Consider the following 17,076-nt stretch of genomic DNA (forward strand, 5'->3'; position numbering starts at 1 on the left):
TTTGTGTACATTTAAGGGGGAAGGGCACTCAACATGTATGGCACTGAAACAAATGAATGATGATTGGCTGAAATTAATTGATAATAATAAGATTGTGGGAGCTGTTTTGGTTGACCAGTGCAGCTTATTACATTATCAATTAGTCTGGTGTTATAAAAAACATATGTGTTATGTCTTTACATTATCTGCTATATCGTGGATTGGGAGTTAGCTGTCTAATAGAACACAGCCTGTTCTTTAATGGATGCCTCTAACATAAACCAGGTAGAACTAAACGTCATCTAAAACCCTAAACTTAATCTAAAACCCTGAACCTCATCTAAAACCCCTAAACCTCATCTAAAACCCCTAAACCTCATCTAAATCTTGTCACGATCTTGGCGTCAGTGAAGGTCTGTGAGGGAACACTGGTGGCGCATTCCGTGTGACAGCGTGAGGGAGATTCCTGTCTGACCAAAGACGACCTGGACCCGCCCAGACCAGACTTTTCCTGAGAGGTGCCCGGGGGAAGATACCTGATCCGGCAAACCTCTGAGGGACACGTCTACTGAATTTCAGTAAGTCAACTGTCACGCCCTGACCATAGAGAGCTGTTTATTCTCTATATTGGTTGGGACGTGACAGTGACTTGGGTGTGTTATCTAGGTGATTAATGATCAATGTTGGCCTGGTATGGTTCCCAATCAGAGGCAGGTGTTTATCGTTGTCTCTGATTGGGGATCATATTTAGGCAGCCATTTCCCCATTGTGCTTTGTGGGATCTTGTCTAGGTATAGTTGCCTGTGACGGTCTGCGGTCCAGAGCCTCCAGCGACGGTCTGCGGTCCAGAGCCTCCACTCTCCCCTGGGTGAAGGCGTCTTTGCCGAACCTGGAAGGTGGACCTGGGCACTGTTTGATCCCAGGTGATCTCGTGGTGGTCAAAGACTTCAGGAGAAAGAGTTGTCAGAACCCCCGTTGGAGAGGGTCGTACCAAGTTCTTCTAACCATCCCCACTGCGGTGAAGGTTGCTGAGAGATACCTGGATCCACGTGTCACACTGCAGATGATCCAGGAGAAGATGGGGCCTCGCCAGTTACGGTGGTGCAGTGTGGCCCCCTGCATTAGCACAGGAGTGCTAATAAGTACAATGGTACAAGTACTGTATCATTGCCAACCGGCATGAAGGCAGTCAAATTAGACTTCTCCAAGAACTGATGCAGCTGATGGTCATTAGTAGACTACCAAACGTGCTAACTGCCTGGTACTCTGCAATATATTGTCCCTCTAATCACTCTGACATCAATGCAAGTGTAATCGTAAATCTAATCAAACACTTCATGAGAGCCCATGAGCTCATGTTGCACAACATTTCTATAGGATATACAATTGCACATGAAAACATGTAATGGCCTCTATTAAAAAGAGGAGGTTCCCATCAGGTTTCTATAGGCTAGGCCTACTATATTTATTTCTCAACTTTCCTAATATCAAGCAAATATTAAGCACTTTGCTTATCTTTACAACAGGAGTATAGCCTACCTGGCTGGCATGAAAATGGACAACAGGAAAAGCGTCCTCCGTTTGCTATTTAAGTGCACTCACTACAGTAATGGTCCAGGTTACAAAGTGGCTCAGTGACTCGTGTTTGCATCTCAATGTGAAAAAAACTCTTTGTATGTTCTTCACAAAGTGGGCAACAGATGCTATTGAACCAGATGTCTCTGTGTCAGGGGAGAAGCTCCAGGTGGTATCTGATTGTAAGTACCTTGGCATCATACTTGATTCCAACCTCTCTTTTAAAAAGCATGTGAAAAAGGTCATTCAGATAACCAAATTCAACCTAGCTAATTTCCGATTTATATGAAATTGTTTGACTACAGAGGTAACAAAACTGTACTTCAAATCTATGATACTCACCCACTTAACATACTGCTTGACTAGTTGGGCCCAAGCTTGCTGTACAACATTAAAACCTATTCAGTCTGTCTACAAACAGGCTCTCAACGTGCTTGATAGGAAGCCCAATAGCCATCATCACTGGTACATCCTCAGAAAGCATGAGCTCCTGAGTTGGGAAAATCTTGTGCAATACACCGACACATGTCTTGTATTCAAGATCCTAAATGGCCTGGCTCCCCCTCCACTCAGTATTTTTGTTAATCAAAAAACCCAAACATATGGCAGCAGATCCACAAGGTCTGCCATGAGAGGTGACTGTATAGTTCCCTTAAGGAAAAGCACCTTCAGTAAATCCGCTTTCTCTGTGAGAGCTTCCCATGTCTGGAATACACTGCCTTAAGACACACATAACTGCACCACATATCACACTTTCACAAAATGTATGAATACATGGCTAAAGGTCAATCAGATTTGTGATCATAATCCCAAGCTGTGTATTGCCGCTTTCCATGTTGTCTGTAGCTTGTGAGGTGTGGAAACACTTTGTTGCTTTTATGAATTTTGTCTTGCTGCTTTTTGTTCTATGTTGCTCTGTCTGTATGCTACGTCTTGCTTGTCCTATGTTGCTCTGTCTGTATGCTACGTCTTGCTTGTCATATGTTGCTCTGTCTGTATGCCACATCTTGCTTGTCCTATGTTGCTCTGTGTGCTCACTGCTCAATGATTGTCTATATTGTAATTGTTTTTAATAACCTTTCCAGGGACTGCGGTTGAAAATTTGCCGGCTGGCTAAAACCGGCACTTTTACTGAAACGTTGATTAATGTCCACTGTCCCTGTAAAAATAAAATAAACTCAAACTCAAGTGCAGAAATGTATTTTTTCTCCTGACCTTGTTTTTCGAAACAGGTGCATGAAAATGGTCTAAATCAAAACAAATTTCACACATATATTTAGTATATTTAAAGAAAAGATCAAATCAAGAATAGCCTGATGAGTGACAAAATTAGCCTTTCACTTGTGAATGATGCCCATCTTAAGGCAAGAAACAAAGCTTTTTTTGGGGGGGGGTCTTTTTTGATTCATAGTAGCACACCTCATTTAGTTGTCACAAACGTTATAAGGAGTGGACCAAGATGCAGCATGGTATGTTTCCATGCTTTTAATTAGGAAGAGAAAAACTAAAAGACCAAAAACAATAACGGGCACTAACGAACTGTGACACTGATACTGGCAACTATACCTAGACAAGCTCCCACAAAGCACAATGGGAAAATGGCGACCGAAATATGATCCCCAATCAGAGACAACGATAAACAGCTGCATCTGATTGGGAATCATACTAGGCCAACATAGAAGTATAATTAACCTAGATAACCCACCCTTAATCATACCCCGACCTAACCAACATAGAGAATAAAAAGCTCTCTATGGTCAGGGTGTGACAGTAGTAACCGAGCCCATAGGCCTATATGTTTTGATAAGGTTTGTATCACAACTAAAGTGGCCCAAAAATGTCTAAAATTAAGTACATTAATTCGCTTTACAACGAGTGTAGAGCCTAACTGGCATACATACTGTATGCAGCGAGTGAGTTTCAAGTTTGGGGCAGATAATTTTACCATAAAATGCACCTTTATAATAAAAGCATTAAACGCATAAATGCATTTGTGGTCACTTTTGAGAATTGTGTTTTCCGCTAATGGAACGTTTGCGCTTAAAGCATACTGCCGTGTGCACATTGCTGCACTTATAATGTGAATAAATAGCCTAATTGTTCCAATATCTTCAATATGCACCTCGGAATTGGATAAGGACGTGCACAGTTGCGTCCCCGATGTGTCTGCCTCCTGTATCCTATGAGAAAGACCCGATCATTTGATGGAGAGGCGTGTGAATGAGAGGTGCTTCAGAGCGGGCAGCATTTAGGGAGAAGGGCTGTATAAAAGGCATGGCTTTTTTGTGTGCATTATGGCCACACAAAGGGGATGCCTCTGGGAAATATAAGGCATTATCTATAGCTTCTCAAATTGTGAATGAGAGAGTGACAAAGTGTTTACAGCCGGCGCAACAAAACAAAGCAGATCTCATGCCTTTCAAGCGACTTTTTCAAATCATCATTAGAGTTGCATCGTGCAAGCTTACAATGTATTAAGAATCAAAACATATAGCCCAACGTTTGTTGAACAACTACAGTTTCAGTAGTACCTCTAAATTAAGTATATAGGAGTACCTATTTCTTTGTTAACCGCTCAACACAGAATTGCCGCACGTGCGCACTCAAATCGTTTGGAGAAAATATCCTTTCTATTTCATTCAGCATTGTTAAATTTGATTCTTTATACTATAAAATAATGCCACGGAATTCTAAGCAAATCTTGTCTGCTAAAAGAACTAGTGCAGCCCACAACCATATGGCATAGCCAGATCAGGACCTGACATAAAGACAACTCAGTAAGCTACACTGTTCTTCTGAAATAGGCTACATTTTCTTAATTTCATGTTACTTTAGACCTATCTGAAATAAATTATGTATTTAATGTGAAGGTGTAGCCTACATTACATGGATGTATTATTATTTTTCTAATGTAAATGTTCCAAAGATCTGTGGCTTGCAGGCTATATGTGGAAGCCAGGAGATGCTGAATGTGTTCATGTTAATTACGTTAACCCGTTAACAATGCCCTCCAAACATGGAAACTTTCTCATTATTGTTTTATTTTTAAAAGCAGAACATTGTTTGAGAGTGATCTGTGTGTATTAGCAGTAGTGGTTGAGGGTTTCCCTGCAAGAAAGAGTAGAAGGGTCCTCGTTGAAAGTAATAAAGACAGTGGTCTATCAGTTGACGTCCAATTTCCTCAGTGTTGACAGTATGTGTTATTAGTGGCTTTCAGATAGCAGTCTAATAATGCAATATTTGAGTCATTTGAAGAATCTAAAGTTTCAATACAAGGCCACATGGTACATAGTGGGATTGAGCCTTGGGACTGATATTAAATGAAAGGCTGCCATCTGGTGTTTAGGGTTAAAGATACACCTGCTTGTGTTAAGAGCTATGGAAACAATGATTAAACATTGAGAGATGTATTTACCTCTGAGTCTACGGATCCCTTGTGTGTGTGTTTTTTTAATATATTCACTCCTGTTGATAGAAGTACAAACTTGCCTGTAGATTTTACCTTCATTATGATGATAGTATTTCCATAAATTAAATTGTGTAATGAAGCATGTATGTAACTGATTGACTTACTAGAATGAAGGTTTTGAAAGGATAAATGATCAGGTTTTATGTGTTGATTTAGCTTACTTTAATAGAGGTATTGCGATAGAACCTCATTTGATAGTTTAAGCCATAAATTAATGATTACCTTAAAATGTTACAATCGTTACCACAGAAGTGGTAAAAGGAGGGAGTGTGAGGGAACATTTTTGACTGTGACCTCTTCAGACCAATTGGCAGTACGCCCAGAACATTGCGTATGCAACACAGTACGCCCAGAACATTGCGTATGCAACACAGTACGCCCAGAACATTGCGTATGCAACACAGTACGCCCAGAACATTGCGTATGCAACACAGTACGCCCAGAACATTGCATATGCAACACAGTACGCCCAGAACATTGCGTATGCAACACAGTACGCCCAGAACATTGCGTATGCAACACAGTACGCCCAGAACATTGCGTATGCAACACAGTACGCCCAGAACATTGCGTATGCAACACAGTACGCCCAGAACATTGCGTATGCAACACAGTACGCCCAGAACATTGCGTATGCAACACAGTACGCCCAGAACATTGCGTATGCAACACAGTAGGCCCAGAACATTGCGTATGCAACACAGTACGCCCAGAACCAAAAGGAGTATCTCAGTTTCAAGGTCTCAGCTTTGAGAGAAGAAGCCTTGTGAGGTGTCACTCAGTCACATGCAGGAACCAATGTTAATAATGAATAATGTTAATTATTGTATGACTGGTTTGTGTAGCATTACATACGGACTGAAAGGGAACACCCTTGGCAGAGTTTTCATCAAGCTTGGACTGAGTTTGTGAACCTCTCCAGACATCATAATAAAGAGTGATTAATTTCATATTGACATCAGGTGTCCCTGGTGTTGAATCTCCACCACACCATGCAAATAAACTGATATCTCGAGTTTGAACAGACAGATTTTGATGGAGATTTGTGTATTATGCCAATTAGATTTCCAAGGGGCGTGGTCATCAATTGGGCTGCTTCAAAATATGTTCCACACCCGACCCACATGACCTGTGATTTCCGTGAATCTGATTGGTCAAGGAGGTTTTTTTTTCTCCAGCTCTCGTGATTTCTATTTTACTGAAAACAACAACAATGTAAGTAATTCTAGTAGGCGTAGCCTAAAACAGATATGTCTGGTTCGTCCCCATTGTTTAAGTGAAAGACGGACAGTTTATGACATGTATTGCAGCCGGGCATGTTGAGCCTGCTGTGTGGTTGTCCCATTAGGCAGATTATTTGTTAAACTGAATACACCCGAACTGTAAGTCATTTCCGTAGGAGCTTCGCAAAATATATTTTTACCTGTTACACTGGAAGTGTAACTTTTAGTCAGAGTGAGCAGAGCGTGAGCCACTTTATCCTGCTACTCCAGCTGAGATACACTATTGTAATGACCTGACTAGATCATAAATGAACAATTGTCCAGACAGAGGCTTGAGTTTGCGAATTGACGGTTTATTAAACCAACTTTACACAGGCTACTGTTTGGGCCGTAGCACACGCCAAAAAGATGACAGATAACCCACAAGCCAATCGTGACCTTCTCTTGGGAAGCCCAGACGTAAGAGAGAGAGAACCAAAGGCTGAACCTGGTCTTAACTTCCAATGCTCCACCCCCCTGCCCAACCCCCCTCCACGCCACACCGCCAACCACCAGGATGCCCGGCATCAGAACATTCCAGGCATTCCCGTGATTGGCAGATAGCAGGTTGTTTGACATGTCGGACCCCCGAACACCGGGTACTGGTCAGTACAACACAACCACCTCCTAGCCTAACACATAACACACAGCTGTCTGTGCGGGTCGCTACAGCGGTAACTCACCTTGCCATGCTAGCTTCGCCCTCATGTGGGTGTTAACAAGCATGCTAAGCAGTGTTAGGTATCAACAGCCATTGTCAACCAATCAAGTAGAGGTTGGAAGCTCTGGTGAGGTTCGATTGTTTACCCGCAAGCAATATCACCAAAGATTTGCATGATGATCAGCTTGGCCCAACTTTAGTCCCGCCCTGTTCAGCTCCCTCTCCCATGCTCGCATCTCCTAATGGTCCCTGGCCACTCTGCTTCTCACCGCTTTACATTAATTGAAAATTAATGGGAAGCTGTTGTTTCACCATGTGATACAGTCTCTATTGTATTTGCCCTGTCAGACGTGAGCTGCACGTTGAAATCTTGAAATCACGCCCTGCAAAAGTTTGTAGTATGTGTCCGATGTAGCAGTCCAGAAAAACAGATGTTCTGCTTCCTCCCTGTCGTTTAATTAAGGGACCGACAAGTTCTGGCATTTCTGCGTGTTAACAACTATCGGGTAAGCGACCATTATCTTCAGCAACCGTAAAATACTGCTGATTTGGCTGATGGGAAAGTGCCTTTCAGACCTTAAAGTCTCTGTGTGTAGAGTAATGACATAGTGATGAATCAGTAGCAGAATGGTTTTATATGGGCTATGGTGGCCTTTTCTAATCAGGTCACACAGATTTAAACTCCTGGAATACTCCTGGCCCTATAGGGAGGATGAAAACCCTGTCATACTGCAGCAACCTTTCTCATATGAATTATATTTTAAAACTGGAATAACAGGGGAGTTTCCCTTACACAGACACAGAGACAACTGTGAATAGACAATACAACTAACAGGACAGAGCTTGTTTTATGCAGTGTTGCATCATGTAGGCCCAGGGATAGAAATGGCCTGTGTCCAAAATCCTTCAATTCCATCCCTGTGTATTCATACCACTTGACTTATTCCACATTTAGTTGTGTTATAGTCTTAATTCAAAATGTATTACATTTGTTTTTTCTTCACCCATCTATACAGAGTACCCCATAGTGAATACCCGTTTTTACATAAGTTTTCACACCCCTGAGTCAATACTTTGTAGAAGCAACTTTGGCCACGATTAAAGCTGTGGGTATCTTTCGTTAAGTCTCTAAGAGCTTTCCACACCTGGATTGTACATCATTTACCTATTATTCTTTTCAAAACGCTTAAAGCTCTGTCAAATGTGTTGTTGATCATTGCTAGACTATTTTTAAGTTTTGTCAATGATTTTCTAGCAGATTTAAGTCAAAGCTGTAACTCGGCCACTCAGGAACATTCACTGTCTTCTTGGTAAGAAAATCCAGTGTTGATTTGGCCTTGACTTTTAGGCTATTGTCCAGCTGAAAATAAAATTCATCTCCCAGTGTCTGGTGGAAAGCCTGTGCTGTGCTAAATTTGGTTTCTTTTTTTTATCCCAAAAACTCCTCAGTCCTAACATGATGCAACCACCCTTATGCTTGAAACTATGTAGAGTGGTACTCAGTAATGTGTTGTATTGGATTTGCCCCAAACATAACACGTTGTATTCAGAACAAAAAGTGAATTGCATTGTAACATTTTTAGCAGAATTACTTTAGTTCTTTATTGTAAAATGGATGAATGTTTTGGAATATGTTTTATTCTGTACAGGGTTCCTTCTTTTCACTCTGTCAATTAGGTTAGTATTGTGGAGTAACTACAATGTTGACCCATCGTCAGTTTTCTCTTATCACAGCCATTAAACTATGTTGCTGTTTTAAAGCTATCACTGGCCTAATAGTGATTAAAGCCACCACTGGCCTAATAGTGATTCAAGCCACCACTGGCCTAATAGTGATTCAAGCCACCACTGGCCTAATAGTGATTCAAGCCACCACTGGCCTAATAGTGATTCAAGCCACCACTGGCCTAATAGTGAAATCCCTGAGCTGTTTTCTTCCTCTCCGCCAACTGAGTTAGGAAGGATGCCTGTATCTTTGTAGTGACTGGGTGTATTGATACACCACCCAATGTATATTTAATAACTACACCAGGCTCAAATGGATATTCAATGTCTGCTTTTTGTTTACCCACCTACCAATGGGTGCCCTTCTTTGTCATGCATTGGAAAACCTCCTGGTCTTTGTGGTTGAATCTGTGTTTGGAATTCACTGTTTGACTGTGGGACCTTACAGATAATTGTATGTGAGGGGTACAGAGATGAGGTCATCATTCAAAAATCATGTTAAACACTATTATTGTACACAAAGTAGGTCCATGCAACTGACTATGTGACTTGTTAAGCACATTTTTACTACTGAACTTACTACTGAACGAATGAGTGCTTGTTTCCTTTGAAATGGTGTGTTTGCATAGACTCACATTTACAGCTTCATATGACTTAGCATTCTAGCTCCATCCTGGTGGGACAGTGGACTATTTCCATGGATAGAGAACAGAAGATTCAACAACAAAAAATGAATTCCAAAGCAAATTAATTTCCATGTGCCCTGTCTGCTTAGAGTTGGAAACAGTCAACCCAAACTAAGCTAGCAGTATTATTTAAAGTCTTATGTGAAACATGTTCTCAGAATGTTATTGAATTATCTTCAAATAACCTATAATTTCTGTTAATAGAACATTAATAAAACTACCCAGGAAAACTTTTAGGAAACCATAGTAAAACATTCTCAGAACCTCCATGCAACCTAAAAATAAATGTTCCCGGAACAGGTGAAGTTCACACTTCAGTTCTCAGAATGTTTAAAAAACAATACGTTTTACCAGTCAGGAAGCTGATGGCTTGTTCCCAGAACCAATGGGAAACCAAAAACCTGCATTCCCACAACCAAATGTGCTTGCTGGAAGGCTTTCAAACAGCACTTCACACAAACAGATTGTATTTTTGGTACGCATAGAATGGTATCATGAGTGCATTCAAATGTATGTTCTGTTGCTATTTCTTCACAATATGACTCAGATAGGCTCATTCTGTTCAGGACAACCCAGGCTACACCAGATGTCATCCCTGTGGATAAAAAAAGAGATCATAAACATTGGTACGGTAAATTACATTAATTTTTAAATATAGAAATGTGTGTGGTTTGCTTGTATGACATTAAAGTGGTATTTATTATAATCCTTAATGTCGTATCTTTCATAACACATCGACTCTTCTCAATTTAACGCATTTCCCTCACTCAGACAACAACAAATGTGCAAAAGTAGCCCAATTAGAGGGAGGGATGGTGTTATCTTCTTGTCTCTTGTGGTGCTCAAGTTTATAACGGCGGTCAGTCAACCCCTACCAGTGCTGTGAAGTGGAGAACCTGAGCTCTTATGTTATGTATAGCGTGTTACTGTACTTATCAACAACAACAATCTGCCATTTTCATCTCATATATGGGGTGACCGGGGCAAGTGAACTGAGCAGTTGGGCAAATTGAACCTGCTCTGAAATTTCCCCAGGTGTTTTAATTTTTTTTTACTGAAACTACAACTTTAAGGAATTCCAGTAGGCTTAGCCATTTTTTCTATTGAACCTTTTATTTAACTAGACAAATCCAGTTTAAGAACAAATTCTTATTTACAATGACGGCATACCCCGTCCAATCCCGGACTCAGCTGGGCCAATTGTGCGCCGCCCTATGGGACTCCCAATCACAGAGTCTGTAGTGACGCCTCGAGCCCTGATAATGCAGTGCCTAAGATCGCTCCGGAGCGCCAAAAAAACAAAACCCGAGCTTTCAGTTGAATTCCCAATTTATGGCATTTATGGCAGCCGGGCATGTTGAGCCTGGTCTGTGGTCGTCCCGTTTGGCGGATGATTTTTTTTGAAATGGAATGGTTACAGTTCTGGATTAATAGAATGCTCAGCCTACCACAGGCTGGGTTCTGGCTGGAGGAGGAGCTCACAGCCTGCAATAAACAGCGGATGATGACGTTGAGGGGAAAATATTTCGAAGAGGTATCCATCGGTCTGGGAACAGTCTCGCAGGAAATTAGAGTCCAGTGTACTTTACGCCTCACGCTTATATTCGTCAAATCATTTTGTGATATTTTGGCGACCCCGTAATTCGATTCCAAATGACTCGGTATGTAAGCAGTTGTTTCATTACTCTACTCGTTCTGTTCCTTTGGCGGGTCGAAGACATCGCAGACGCTTGCAGATGCTTCCCTCAGCATCCTCAACAGGCTTTTTGCAATGCAGAAGTTGGTAAGGTAATTTGGCAACATTTTACTTTTCAGATGAGAGCTATCAATACGCAAGATGAACATTTTATGGATTGTCTGTGGTCGTAGTATAAATGATTTGGACATGATCATTAAGCCTATCTACATCTTCTCACACAGTTATTTACATAGTTAAGTAGGTGACAGTAAGATGGTTTACAGCCAGGACTCTCCAACCCTGTTCCCGGAGAGCTGCCTTCCTGTAGGTTTTCAAGCCAACTCCTTGTTGTAATGAACCTTGTTCTGTTTATCAACCAGTTAATAATTAGAATTAGGTGCGCTAGTTTAGGGTTGGAGGAAACCTACAGGACTGCAGCTCTCCAGGAACAGGATAGAGCCCTGCTACACTATATTTTGCTTAAGGTATGAAGTATGCCTACAAATGAATTATTTGAGATGTATGTGTTTACATAATATTACCTGCTCTTTCCATGACATGGACTGGCCAGCTGTAAACTATGATCCCTTATTGACGTCACCTGTTAAATCCTCTTCAATCAGTGTCGATTAAGGAGAGGCAGGTTAAAGAAGCATTCTACACTCTTCTCTCTCCATATCACCCTTAAACCATCAGTGACTGACTAGTATACCGGAATATATTTCAATAACGTTAGTTAAACCTTGTCTCCCTCTTCTAGTGATCAGGGCGAAGGTGATTGGAAAGGAAGCGGTGTCGAACACCATCAAGTATGACATCCAACAGATCAAGGTATGATTCTCATTTGAAGTGGTTCTATAAAAATGTCTGTCTCTAAATAGTTCTGTAATGATTCAGTCGCTCTTCCTACTGGTCCTAGACTATGGTGACATCCCCTATGAACTCAGCTGCTACTTCGTTAAAGATATCACTACATTCTCTACCAGAGTTGGTTGGCCCTTTTACTAAGACTTCCACTGCCTTACATCATTATTAAGACAAGTTAGCCATGCCTGAAACTGTGGTAACTGGAAGTTCCTTATGGAGTTAGGTAAACCAGCTTTTATTGTGTTTTTTTTGCACCTGATTTGTGGAGCCTTGATAAAATATTTTACATTTTGGAAGAAAATGCATACAAAAAAGCAGAAAGCTGGCTCATTTCGGAGTTTATTTTGAGTTCTATGTTTTATTTTATAATTCAGGGCTCATCTGTAAAATAGATCTGGGTTAAATAATGATTGCTTGCACATTACAGATCTGTTGACATTAAAGGGTAAAGACTGACAGTGCCTGTGTGCTGCAGTCAGTGAGGTTCTAAACTATATATGTAGCTGGTTGACAGATCTTCCTTTCTCTCCTTGTGATTGGCTAGATGTTCAAAGGCTGTGACCAGGTTATCCACGCCATCTTCACTTACACCACTTCGTGCAGCGTGACTCTAGAGATCAACAAGGAGTATCTCTTCACAGGTGCGGTTCTCACTACGTTACCCACGTTCTGTTGCCAACACTGGTTAAGCCTATCAGTCCTGAGACCCCAGCAGAGATCAGCTCTTCATTTATCTGCATGTCCAGCCCTGACTTGTTGCCTTAGTGTTTTACCATTTTTCTTTCCAGGACAACCAGGGCTACAAGTAGACCACAAAACAAGTGGACAAACGGTTACCTGCGTTTTATTAATAAATGTTAACATGAGGCAAATACTAGCTAAAAATGAATTTATATGAATGCTGTAAGTACAGAAATTGTTTGCTCGGTGAGAAACTAATATCCAGTTAATCAGTGACTACTGTTAGTTTGTAAAAGGCTATGTAAGCGTATTACATTACCAAAGACATTATGTCCTTGGATTTCCTATCTTCTCTGGAGAGGAACCTCGTTACCTTCAAATGACTCTTGATTAGCTTGTGAGTGTCATAGACTAAAACATGTTACATGTTCGTGAGTCTCGGCTTTTCATAAATTACTTAACAAAAATCTAATCCAACAATTCCAAAGATTGTACTTTGTTACAGTTTGTATAATAAGTAAATCGGTTAATAGAAATATATTAATAAGGCCTTTATCTAGGGATTTCACATGACTGGGAATAAAGATATGCATCTGTTGGTCGCAGATAATGTACCTTTACAAAAATGTAGGGCTGTCTGTATCTGGTGTTCCAACCATTTTCCCCGTGCAGCGCAACACATCTCCTTCGCTTAGTAGTTTAGACTGTTGAATGTTGTCTCGTTCCTCTTCAATGGCTGTGAAGTTGCTGGATATTGGCAGGAACTGGAACATGTTGATCCAGAGCATCCCGAACATGCTCAATAGTGTCTTGAGTATACAGGGTATGGGAGAACTGGACATTATCAGCTTCCAGGAATTGTGTGAATATCATTGCGCCATGGGGCTGTGCATTATCACGCTGTAACATGAGGTGATGGAGGTGGGTGAAAAGTATCGCTGTGCATTGAAATTGCCATTGATAAAAGGCAGTTGTCATTGTCCGTAGCATATGTCTGCCCATAGCATAACCTCACCGCCTCCATGGGGCACTCTGACCACAACGTTTACATCAGCAAATCGCTTGCACACAATGCCATACACGTGGTCTGCCGTTGATCGGTTTGGAGGTACTGCTAAATTCTCTAAAATGGGGGTGGCTTATGGTAGAGAAATCAGCATTCAATTCTCTGGAAACCGCTCTGGTGGACATTCCTGCAGTCAGTATGCCAATTGCACGCTCCCTCTACTTGAGACATCTGTGGCATTGTGACAGAACTGTGCATGTTATTGTCCCCAGCACAAGGTGCACCTGGATAATGATTATTCTGTTTAATCCGTTTCTTGATAAATGCCACACCTGTCAAGTGGATGGATTATCTTGGTAAAGGAGTAGTGCTCACTAACATGGATGTAAACAAATTTGTTCACAATTTGAGGTAAATAAGCTTTTTGTGTGTTTGGATAATATCTGTCATCTTTTATTGTGGCTCATGAAACATGGGACCAACACATTACATGTTGCATTTTTATATTTCAGTGTAAATGCATGAGACGGACACAACAATGTGACAAGTTCAAGGCGCTTAGACTTTCTATAGGCACTGTAAATGTATACAACTAATGCATTAGTTAATACATGTGTGTACACTTATGATGATAAATCTGTTCTGGGCTGCATCAGTATCTTCATGCTCCAGGGTGATGTATCCTAACCATTAGTGGAGCAAATGCATGCTGATCTTGGCTCAGTTTAGCAACTGTACCCTACACCATGTTTTCCCCACAGTACATTGACTCACTATCTCTTGTCTGTAGGCAAGCTGAAGACTGGAAGGATGTCTGTAACACTGTGTGGCTATAATCCGCCCTGGGAGGACTTGAGTGCTGCACAAAAGAACAGCTTGACTCACCGCTACCAAAGCGGCTGTGATTGCAAGGTGTGTGTGTGTGTGTTGGGAATTATAGTAATTACTATACACCAGTTTTGTTAAATAGTTACATGGCACATTTTCTTAAAGGGAGTATACTATTCTGGTCACATTTGCAAATGCTTGAGTATTGAGGTAATGGACAGTCCGTGATCTTGGTCTTATCTCTCTACTCTGATCCACAGATCATCCGCTGCACTTCCCTCCCCTGTCCAATCAGCACCTCGGATACATGCCTGTGGACAGACTTGGGAACCGACAATGGCCAAACCCTTGCCTGTATCAAGAGGCAAGATGGGTCCTGTGCCTGGTACAAGGGGATGGCACTACCCAAGAAGTAGTTCCTCGATTGGATATTGGAGACTCCTAAACTCAGGCCATCCACTCACTGCTCAGTGACTAAAGATGCCTGCAATTAATACATGAGGAAACACAGCTACAAATGCAAGTTGTTGTGATTTTGAATTGTTTACTGGTCACTTCTACAAGTGCAATTTAAAATAAATATATATATATCACTCAAGGTAATAATTTCTTATGTCATTCATTCATTTGTCGCTTGTTTTTAAACTGGAACCAAAGGTGTTATTGAAACCCCAAATCGTTTGATATGCTTGTCTGTAAATGGAACAGTGTTCCTGAAATACCATAAAGCCTGGGACGCGTTCAACAGGGTGTAATGTATAAAGTTCAGATGGTATGTTCTATACATACATGTCTGTCTAGGTCTACTGTGTTTCTCTGTACAGTACTTACCCTCCTCTAAAAGCCCTCATGAACCATGTCTATCTAGGTCTACTGTGTTTCTCTGTACAGTACTTACCCTCCTCTAAAAGCCCTCATGAACCATGTCTATCTAGGTCTACTGTGTTTCTCTGTACAGTACTTACCCTCCTCTAAAAGCCCTCATGAACCATGCCTATCTAGGTCTACTGTGTTTCTCTGTACAGTACTTACCCTCCTCTAAAAGCCCTCATGAACCATGTCTATTATTTCTCCACTAGATGGGGTCATTCCTTCAATCATATTCAGTTGTAAATACTCCTTGTGGAGGCTGAATTGGGTTAAACGGTATGAGTTCCTCTTTGGCCAAACTACTCTCTGACCTCTCTGAGACTTTACTCACTTTTTCGGTTAAGTGACCATAATCTTTGAGCAACCAATAGATACTGCTGACTTGGCCGATGGGAAAGTGCCTTTTAGACCTGAAATTAAATCTCTGGATAGGATATGAGTGATTAATCACAGTTTTAAACTCCTGGCCCTATAGGGAGGATGAAAACTCTGTCAAACTGCAGCAACCTTCAAATCAAAGTTTGTTTGGTTGTGTACATCGATGTGCTGCGAAATGCTTGTGTTTTCTAGCTCCAAAAGTGAAGTAACATCTATAAATTAAAAAACAACACACAAATAATCTAAAAAGTAAAACCATGAATAATTATCAGAACGAGCAATATCAGAGTCTGAAATATAGACAGTCTGGATAGTAAATGCATAGAAAAGGTGTGGAGAGCAGTAGTTATAGTAAAACCTTGTACTTGTTCATATGAATTATATTTTAAAAGGGGGTTTCGTTACACAGACAACTGTGATTAGACAATAGAACTAACAGGACTGAGCTTGCTTTAGGCAGGGTTGCATCATGTAGGCCCATGGATGGAAACAGCCAATGCCCCAAATCCTTAAATTCTATCCCTGTGTAGGCCTATATACATTTGTAATTAGGCTAGACTGTGTTAATGGACCTGTCACTTATGTCATCACTATTTGAATTTTGGATTAAAGACGTTGATCACATTCACATTTTCTCACAAGACAAATACATTGTCTTCGGCTGTAAGTACATAACTTTCCCACTTTGTTTCCCCTGGGCAGATGGGACAAGGTGTATAGAGGCCAACAGTTGATCAGACTGATACAGCAGGTCAGATCACTAATGTTTAGGTGTAGGCTGCTACAACATTGTTACCACCACTTTGTTTCCCCTGGCCAGATGGGACAAGGTGTATAGAGGCCTACAGTTGATCAGACTGATACTGCAGGTCAGATCTCTAATGTTTAGGTGTAGGCTGCTACAACATTGTTACCACCACTTTGTTTCCCCTGGCCAGATGGGACAAGGTGTATAGAGGCCTACAGTTGATCAGACTGATACAGCATGTAAGATCACTAATGTTTAGGTGTAGGCTGCTACAACATTTCTCTAAAGACTTTTTGCTTTTGTCTTTCGGGAGTGAGTTATTTTCTGTTTGCTAAAATAATACCTTATGAAAGTGGAATGTGCACTCTGCTTTCTATAGACTTGTGCCATGCCTGACCTACGATTTCTGGGAATCTGATTGGACACAGAGGTGGCAGTGGCCATTTTTTGTCTCCTGATGGTAACCAGGTAACATTTTGGAACCTAGTTGTAGCAGGGGCCTTAACTCCTTAATCTAGTGAAAATTGGCCTGTATGGATTGAGAAACATTTTTATTTTGCCAACAGAAGAACTATTAAAAGGATATGCAAGACGTGGTAGCAATTGGAAAGGAACACCAAAGGTGAGGACAACACAGTTCACCTGACACAAGACTGAATCCAA

At 41.1% G+C, this 17,076-nt stretch overlaps 1 protein-coding gene across 1 annotated transcript; it reads left to right on the plus strand.

The window, feature by feature from the left end:
* The first annotated feature begins 10,858 nt into the window (after positions 1-10,858).
* Positions 10,859-15,023, plus strand: LOC135554786 (metalloproteinase inhibitor 2-like). The gene is made up of 5 exons (XM_064987215.1): positions 10,859-11,140; positions 11,796-11,866; positions 12,447-12,543; positions 14,380-14,501; positions 14,678-15,023. The coding sequence occupies exons 1-5, from the start codon at positions 11,011-11,013 to the stop codon at positions 14,831-14,833; spliced, it is 576 nt and encodes a 191-aa protein (XP_064843287.1). The 5' UTR covers positions 10,859-11,010; the 3' UTR covers positions 14,834-15,023.
* Positions 15,024-17,076: the final 2,053 nt, after the last annotated feature.

This window comes from Oncorhynchus masou, chromosome 14, assembly GCF_036934945.1.
Source record: "Oncorhynchus masou masou isolate Uvic2021 chromosome 14, UVic_Omas_1.1, whole genome shotgun sequence".
Classification (NCBI taxonomy): Eukaryota; Metazoa; Chordata; class Actinopteri; order Salmoniformes; family Salmonidae; genus Oncorhynchus; species Oncorhynchus masou.

Bases quoted from the DNA above. Each gene is read 5' to 3' on its own strand.
- LOC135554786 (XM_064987215.1), top strand. From the start codon at position 11,011: ATGACTCGGTATGTAAGCAGTTGTTTCATTACTCTACTCGTTCTGTTC. The intron at 11,141-11,795 runs GTAAGGTAATTT...TCCCTCTTCTAG, and splicing joins TTTTTGCAATGCAGAAGTTG to TGATCAGGGCGAAGGTGATT. The intron at 14,502-14,677 runs GTGTGTGTGTGT...TCTGATCCACAG, and splicing joins AAAGCGGCTGTGATTGCAAG to ATCATCCGCTGCACTTCCCT.